This window comes from Convolutriloba macropyga, chromosome 1 (assembly GCF_964194025.1).
Source record: "Convolutriloba macropyga chromosome 1, txConMacr16.3, whole genome shotgun sequence".
In the NCBI taxonomy this organism is placed as follows: domain Eukaryota; kingdom Metazoa; phylum Xenacoelomorpha; order Acoela; family Convolutidae; genus Convolutriloba; species Convolutriloba macropyga.
Genome location: NC_134468.1, coordinates 62816924 through 62826184, shown reverse-complemented (window position 1 = coordinate 62826184; position 9261 = coordinate 62816924). Strand labels below are relative to the sequence as shown.

The window sequence follows — 9261 nt, the reverse complement described above, 5'->3', positions numbered from 1 at the left end:
ATTAATTTGTTTTTGGAACAATAAAACACAATTACAGATTGTTGAAGTTTTGCAATTAAACAATCAAAATCAGCCAATTGTTTACTCTCTAATGTTAATGTGCTCTGTTGCGGCTGATGCAGAAATTGGGATGATCTTTGCAGATGTAGTTGTTTTTGAACCAATCGAAGGTGAGGTTGGATTGCAATACAGCATATGTATATCTGTTGATAGACGTCTCTCCCGGCCGAGGCGGTAAGATGAAGTCCATACTAGGCACAGTTCTCCCATGAATCACCAGGTGGCCTGATCCGAAGCTCACGCTTGTTATCACGTTCATACACAACATTCCATCAAAAACAGACTGAAACAGTTCTTTATAAAGCATTATAAGAACACAGCAGGTGATGGAAACAAAAAAGATCGGCTATGTATGTTTGCACGTGATGTTCATGCCCATCAAATGCCGAGTATTGTAATGAAATTTGGGAAATTTCAAATGTATTTATCCTGAAAGGGCAGTCTCAATGATGTACTTAATCCCAGTCATGCTCCTCGTGTCTCAAGAAGTTGACTATTTTAAATCATATTGGTGTCGAAACCCTTGATGAATTCTTTATTTTTAGAAAAGATCTTTGTTTTTTTTAATCTGCAAACATGTAAATTAAACTAACCACGTGGTTAATGTTACATGTTAGAAATTTATTAATCAAACATTATTTTTTTCTAATTTATAACAAACTAAGGTTCGGTTTTCGTAAAATAATTTAATAAAAAATATGTTTAAATCCTGCAACCCTTCTGTCTATTGGAACTCTTTCGTGTCGTTAAAGCATTTCCGCTGTAACTTTTTGTTTAAATTTGTTCTTCGACGTTTCTTTTCTAATTGTAATTGGAAGTGTGTTCCATTTTCGAATAAAGTTACGAACAATTGAACCATTACTCCATTTTGACTTACATTTTTGTTCTAAGAAAAGGTTATGGGTTCGTTTGTTTACAATAATAGGCACGTTTTCTAAGAATCTGAAATGTTTATTAGAGCGATTTCTTGTTTGTTGGAGAATATTGAAAAACCTATTTAAAGACACCCGTGTTATTTGGAGCTCTGCTGGAAGAATTTTAGTCTCCAGAAGTAGATCTCTGGCAGTATCGTGTTTGGTTTTCATAAAGCAAACTTTTTTCCCCAGTTTATCTGTTTGTTAATTCTGTCAATAGAGTAAGATGGTAAATTTTGAAAAAAAAATTGCGCTAAAATCTAAATGAGACAAAACTAGTGATTTAAAAAGATTTATTCTTGTTTTTAGCGGTACCTGATAACGAACCAAATATAATGATCTGATTGCTGAAGCCATTTTACTGATAACCTTATTTAGTTGATTTTGGTATGTCAGTTCCCTATCAATGATTACACCTAAATATCTACATTTTTCAGATGCTTCCAATCGGTGTCCCTTGAAATCGACAGTTTTAATGATCGGCAATTTTTCATTCCTGAACACCATTAACTCCGTTTTTTTCTCATTCAAAGTTAACCTGTTTTGTTTCATATATAGATCTGTCTTGTTTAATGTATCTTCAGCTATTAGCTGCAAATTTGCTTCATTCTTTGCATGACATAGAATTGCTGTATCATCGGCAAACTGTAATACATCACAATTCGTTGATACAGCTTCACTGAAATCGTTGACATAAAGTATAAAAATTAGAGGCCCTAAGACAGTTCCCTGAGGAACACCGTGATTTATGACAACCCAATCTGATTTTGCTATCCCATTTTTTACACACTGTTTTCTATCACAAAGGAAAAAGTTTAATAATAATCTTGCATTTTCTCCAATTCCATACCTTTTTATTTTGTTCATAAAAACATCTATAGATATTGAGTTGAAAGCCTTTGCTAAGTCTAAAAAGAGTGTGACAATAATTTCGTTTTCGTCAACGCATTGATTTATCTTTTCAGTTAATGAAAGGATAGTATCGAGACAGGACTTTTGCTTTTGAAAGCCGAATTGATTCTTGTTAATCAGACCATTAAGAGTTAGGTGGTGAGTTAGTTGTTCAAGTAGTAATGGCTCAAAAATTTTTGCTAGAGTTGGTGTGACTGATATGGGTTGATAGTTTTCTGGTTCTAGTCGGTCTCCCTTCTTATAGACAGGTGTAACATGCGCTGTTTTCAAAATATTAGGAAACGTGTTTTTGCTTATACATTCATTGACGACAAATTGTAAATGAGTTCCAATAGACAGTTTACTATCTTTTAGCGCCCATGCTGGTATATAGCCCGGTCCGGGAGATTTATGCTTAGGTAGATTTTTTTTTCTTTTCTAATTTTTTTTCTTTGCTAATTAATATTCTCAGTTATTCATCGCGGTGCAAAAGTTACATTTGGTAAAGTAAATTTACTCGAGTTTGTACTCCTATTCACGACCATGTTGTAAGGTTGGGCTTAAAAAAGTGTGAGGAAATTTTTTAACAGTAACCAAAATTATCTCGAATTTTCTCAAGTAAGCAAAATTATACTTGAGAAAATTATAGTTTTTAAAATTATACTTTTCTTAAATTATACTTCATTAAAAGTAAGCAAAATTATCTCAATTAAGCATAATATCTCGAATTTTCTTCCAGTATCGAAGTATTGGTCACAATTATCCAAGAGACCTGTTTTTGAGCAAAACTGTACACGAGAAACAATATTTCGTCGCATTTGTAAACACCTAATCGCTAATCTAATGTGTTCAATTAGCAGTGAACTGCTAATTGCGATTTCTCAGGTGGTATTTTACAACACTTTTTAAACCGCGCTTTCACTTTGGTTTGCATTCGGTTTTGGTATTTTCGTTGGTTTCTTGTGGTTTATATTGGGCGCTTGTCTGGAGGAGGGAGGTTGGTTTGGATGGAAAACTTGGTTGTGGAGTTTCTTGGGTCTTTGTTATGCTTTGTGTAAGAACTGAGGGGGCGTGGGGGTGACAGGAAGGGTGTTTTAGAGGGAGTTTGGGAGAAAGGGAGTGGGGGAGAGAGTGAAGGAGTAGGGTCTTTAGAGAAGAGGAACGAAGAAAAAGACAAAGAGAAAAGAAAAAGAAGAAGGAAAGAAGAGAGGCACCCTCAGTGCACCTCCGGCAGCCAGTCCCCCCATTCAGGGAACCAGCAACCGGCTTGTGCGCTGAGAGTACGGTGACTTGTCATTGGTTTTGATGTTTATAGTGAGAAAGAGAAAGAGAGGCACCCTCAGTGCACCACCGACAGCCAGCCCTCCCTTTCAGAGGACGAGCAGCCGGCTTTTGCACTGCGAGTACAAAGGCTTGTAGTTTATACATCTTATTGAGGCTGTTATTTTCGCCCTTGCGGGGGTGAGTGGTTGTTCCCAAGCGCGAATAGAGTGTGGGACCAGTATCAAGGCCTCAGCATGATTCCCGCGATCATGCTGCCCTCCCTTACTGGTGCCCTGGAGTTAGAGTATGGGGCCAGTATCAATGCCTCAGCATGATTCCCACAATCATGCTGCCCTCCCTTACTGGTACCCTGAAGTTAGGTCAGCTTCAAGGCCTAGACTGATTCCCATGATCAGTCTAGTCTCCCACACTGATCAGTCATCAGCAGTTTCGGTCCTTTCTTTCTGCGGTTTGTGGGGCACGCTAAAAAAAATTTTAAATTAGAATTCAATTTTCTCTTGGGTGGTGTTTCATTTATTCTATATTTTTCTTTATTTTGAGTTTAGAATATTCTCTATATTCTAAAAAAAGGAGAAAACCATGTTGAGTGCAAGGTGTTGTTAGAGTGTGGGTCAGTACCGAGGCTACAGCATGGAGCCCGTGATCATGCTGCCCTCCTTTTCTTGGTGCGAGGTCCATCAGTTCTTTACATATTAAGCATCCAGGCAAACATACACATATGTCAGCAAAAAAAAAACGAAAAGAAAAAAAACGTAACCAGCGTTTAGCCTGGGCAGTGTGTTTTTTGAATTTTGCCCTAGTTTTGTTTTTATTCTTTTTCGTTTTGAATGGCTTCAGCTAACGCCTCGAGTCATGACCCCAAGACATCCGCATCCACCTTTGATTTGAATTTTGTCCTAATTGTGTTTGTTTTTATTGTTTTTCACTTTCAATTGGCTTCAGCTAACGCCTCGAGTCATACCCCAAGACATCCGCATCCACCTTTGATTTGAATTTTGTCCAAATTTTATTGGTTTTTATTATTTTTAACTTTCAATTGGCTTCAGCTAACGCCTCGAGTCATATCCCAAGACTTACTATCCCGGGCAGTGTGTTTTTTGAATTTTGCCCTAGTTTTGTTTTTATTCTTTTTCGTTTTGAATGGCTTCAGCTAACGCCTCGAGTCATAACCCAAGACATCCGCATCCACCTTTGTTTTGAATTTTTTCCAAATTTTGTTTGTTTTTATTGTTTTTCACTTTCAATTGGCTTCAGCTAACGCCTCGAGTCATACCCCAAGACATCCGCATCCACCTTTGATTTGAATTTTGTCCTAATTGTGTTTGTTTTTATTCTTTTTCATTTTGAATGGCTTCAGCTAACGCCTCGAGTCATAACCCAAGACATCCGCATCCACCTTTGTTTTGAATTTTGTACAAATTTTGTTTGTTTTTATTATTTTTCACTTTCAATTTGCTTCAGCTAACGCCTCGAGTCATACCCCAAGACATCCGCATCCACCTTTGTTTTGAAATTGTCCAAATTTTGTTTGTTTTTATTCTTTTTCACTTTGAATGGCTTCAGCTAACGCCTCGAGTCATTACCCAAGACATCCGCATCCACCTTTGATTTGAATTTTGTCCTAATTGTGTTTGTTTTTATTCTTTTTCATTTTGAATGGCTTCAGCTAACGCCTCGAGTCATAACCCAAGACATCCGCATCCACCTTTGTTTTGAATTTTGTACAAATTTTGTTTGTTTTTATTATTTTTCACTTTCAATTCGCTTCAGCTAACGCCTCGAGTCATACCCCAAGACATCCGCATCCACCTTTGTTTTGAAATTGTCCAAATTTTGTTTGTTTTTATTCTTTTTCACTTTGAATGGCTTCAGCTAACGCCTCGAGTCATAACCCAAGACATCCGCATCCACCTTTGATTTGAATTTTGTCCTAATTGTGTTTGTTTTTATTCTTTTTCATTTTGAATGGCTTCAGCTAACGCCTCGAGTCATAACCCAAGACATCCGCATCCACCTTTGTTTTGAATTTTGTACAAATTTTGTTTGTTGGTTTTTATTATTTTTCACTTTCAATTCGCTTCAGCTAACGCCTCGAGTCATACCCCAAGACATCCGCATCCACCTTTGTTTTGAAATTGTCCAAATTTTGTTTGTTTTTATTCTTTTTCACTTTGAATGGCTTCAGCTAACGCCTCGAGTCATACCTCAAGACATCCGCATCCACTCCCTTTGTTTTGAATTTTGCCTTAGTTTTGATTGCTTTTATTCCTTTTCCCTTTTATTGGCTTCAGATAACGCCTCGAGTCATACCCCAAGACATCCGCATCCACCTTTGTTTTGAAATTGTCCTAATTGTGTTTGTTTTTATTCTTTTTCATTTTGAATGGCTTCAGCTAACGCCTCGAGTCATAACCCAAGACATCCGCATCCACCTTTGTTTTGAATTTTGTACAAATTTTGTTTGTTTTTATTATTTTTCACTTTCAATTCGCTTCAGCTAACGCCTCGAGTCATACCCCAAGACATCCGCATCCACCTTTGTTTTGAAATTGTCCAAATTTTGTTTGTTTTTATTCTTTTTCACTTTGAATGGCTTCAGCTAACGCCTCGAGTCATAACCCAAGACATCCGCATCCACCTTTGTTTTGAATTTTGTACAAATTTTGTTTGTTTTTATTATTTTTCACTTTCAATTTGCTTCAGCTAACGCCTCGAGTCATACCCCAAGACATCCGCATCCACCTTTGTTTTGAAATTGTCCAAATTTTGTTTGTTTTTATTCTTTTTCACTTTGAATGGCTTCAGCTAACGCCTCGAGTCATAACCCAAGACATCCGCATCCACCTTTGTTTTGAATTTTGTACAAATTTTGTTTGTTTTTATTGTTTTTCACTTTCAATTTGCTTCAGCTAACGCCTCGAGTCATACCCCAAGACATCCGCATCCACCTTTGTTTTGAAATTGTCCAAATTTTGTTTGTTTTTATTCTTTTTCACTTTGAATGGCTTCAGCTAACGCCTCGAGTCATAACCCAAGACATCCGCATCCACCTTTGTTTTGAATTTTGTACAAATTTTGTTTGTTTTTATTATTTTTCACTTTCAATTCGCTTCAGCTAACGCCTCGAGTCATACCCCAAGACATCCGCATCCACCTTTGTTTTGAAATTGTCCAAATTTTGTTTGTTTTTATTCTTTTTCACTTTGAATGGCTTCAGCTAACGCCTCGAGTCATAACCCAAGACATCCGCATCCACCTTTGTTTTGAATTTTGTACAAATTTTGTTTGTTTTTATTATTTTTCACTTTCAATTTGCTTCAGCTAACGCCTCGAGTCATACCCCAAGACATCCGCATCCACCTTTGTTTTGAAATTGTCCAAATTTTGTTTGTTTTTATTCTTTTTCACTTTGAATGGCTTCAGCTAACGCCTCGAGTCATAACCCAAGACATCCGCATCCACCTTTGTTTTGAATTTTGTACAAATTTTGTTTGTTTTTATTATTTTTCACTTTCAATTTGCTTCAGCTAACGCCTCGAGTCATACCCCAAGACATCCGCATCCACCTTTGTTTTGAAATTGTCCAAATTTTGTTTGTTTTTATTCTTTTTCACTTTGAATGGCTTCAGCTAACGCCTCGAGTCATAACCCAAGACATCCGCATCCACCTTTGTTTTGAATTTTGTACAAATTTTGTTTGTTTTTATTATTTTTCACTTTCAATTTGCTTCAGCTAACGCCTCGAGTCATACCCCAAGACATCCGCATCCACCTTTGTTTTGAAATTGTCCAAATTTTGTTTGTTTTTATTCTTTTTCACTTTGAATGGCTTCAGCTAACGCCTCGAGTCATTACCCAAGACATCCGCATCCACCTTTGATTTGAATTTTGTCCTAATTGTGTTTGTTTTTATTCTTTTTCATTTTGAATGGCTTCAGCTAACGCCTCGAGTCATAACCCAAGACATCCGCATCCACCTTTGTTTTGAATTTTGTACAAATTTTGTTTGTTTTTATTATTTTTCACTTTCAATTCGCTTCAGCTAACGCCTCGAGTCATACCCCAAGACATCCGCATCCACCTTTGTTTTGAAATTGTCCAAATTTTGTTTGTTTTTATTCTTTTTCACTTTGAATGGCTTCAGCTAACGCCTCGAGTCATAACCCAAGACATCCGCATCCACCTTTGTTTTGAATTTTGTACAAATTTTGTTTGTTTTTATTATTTTTCACTTTCAATTTGCTTCAGCTAACGCCTCGAGTCATACCCCAAGACATCCGCATCCACCTTTGTTTTGAAATTGTCCAAATTTTGTTTGTTTTTATTCTTTTTCACTTTGAATGGCTTCAGCTAACGCCTCGAGTCATTACCCAAGACATCCGCATCCACCTTTGATTTGAATTTTGTCCTAATTGTGTTTGTTTTTATTCTTTTTCATTTTGATTGGCTTCAGCTAACGCCTCGAGTCATAACCCAAGACATCCGCATCCACCTTTGTTTTGAATTTTGTACAAATTTTGTTTGTTTTTATTATTTTTCACTTTCAATTCGCTTCAGCTAACGCCTCGAGTCATACCCCAAGACATCCGCATCCACCTTTGTTTTGAAATTGTCCAAATTTTGTTTGTTTTTATTCTTTTTCACTTTGAATGGCTTCAGCTAACGCCTCGAGTCATAACCCAAGACATCCGCATCCACCTTTGTTTTGAAATTGTCCAAATTTTGTTTGTTTTTATTCTTTTTCACTTTGAATGGCTTCAGCTAACGCCTCGAGTCATAACCCAAGACATCCGCATCCACCTTTGTTTTGAATTTTGTACAAATTTTGTTTGTTTTTATTATTTTTCACTTTCAATTTGCTTCAGCTAACGCCTCGAGTCATACCCCAAGACATCCGCATCCACCTTTGTTTTGAAATTGTCCAAATTTTGTTTGTTTTTATTCTTTTTCACTTTGAATGGCTTCAGCTAACGCCTCGAGTCATAACCCAAGACATCCGCATCCACCTTTGTTTTGAATTTTGTACAAATTTTGTTTGTTTTTATTATTTTTCACTTTCAATTTGCTTCAGCTAACGCCTCGAGTCATACCCCAAGACATCCGCATCCACCTTTGTTTTGAAATTGTCCAAATTTTGTTTGTTTTTATTCTTTTTCACTTTGAATGGCTTCAGCTAACGCCTCGAGTCATAACCCAAGACATCCGCATCCACCTTTGTTTTGAAATTGTCCAAATTTTGTTTGTTTTTATTCTTTTTCACTTTGAATGGCTTCAGCTAACGCCTCGAGTCATAACCCAAGACATCCGCATCCACCTTTGTTTTGAATTTTGTACAAATTTTGTTTGTTTTTATTATTTTTCACTTTCAATTTGCTTCAGCTAACGCCTCGAGTCATACCCCAAGACATCCGCATCCACCTTTGTTTTGAAATTGTCCAAATTTTGTTTGTTTTTATTCTTTTTCACTTTGAATGGCTTCAGCTAACGCCTCGAGTCATAACCCAAGACATCCGCATCCACCTTTGTTTTGAAATTGTCCAAATTTTGTTTGTTTTTATTCTTTTTCACTTTGAATGGCTTCAGCTAACGCCTCGAGTCATAACCCAAGACATCCGCATCCACCTTTGTTTTGAAATTGTCCAAATTTTGTTTGTTTTTATTCTTTTTCACTTTGAATGGCTTCAGCTAACGCCTCGAGTCATAACCCAAGACATCCGCATCCACCTTTGTTTTGAAATTGTCCAAATTTTGTTTGTTTTTATTCTTTTTCACTTTGAATGGCTTCAGCTAACGCCTCGAGTCATAACCCAAGACATCCGCATCCACCTTTGTTTTGAATTTTGTACAAATTTTGTTTGTTTTTATTATTTTTCACTTTCAATTTGCTTCAGCTAACGCCTCGAGTCATACCCCAAGACATCCGCATCCACCTTTGTTTTGAAATTGTCCAAATTTTGTTTGTTTTTATTCTTTTTCACTTTGAATGGCTTCAGCTAACGCCTCGAGTCATAACCCAAGACATCCGCATCCACCTTTGTTTTGAAATTGTCCAAATTTTGTTTGTTTTTATTCTTTTTCACTTTGAATGGCTTCAGCTAACGCCTCGAGTCAT

At 36.8% G+C, this 9261-nt stretch overlaps 1 protein-coding gene across 2 annotated transcripts in view; it reads right to left on the bottom strand.

The window, feature by feature from the left end:
• The window catches only part of LOC142350423 (uncharacterized), a 31981-nt gene continuing 22720 nt past the window's right edge, over positions 1-9261 (bottom strand). For both annotated transcript variants that reach the window (XM_075402281.1, XM_075402273.1), the window contains exon 5: positions 1-343. In XM_075402281.1, the coding sequence (XP_075258396.1) occupies positions 95-343 (249 nt within the window). In that variant the 3' untranslated portion in view covers positions 1-94. The remainder of the gene's footprint in view (positions 344-9261) is intronic.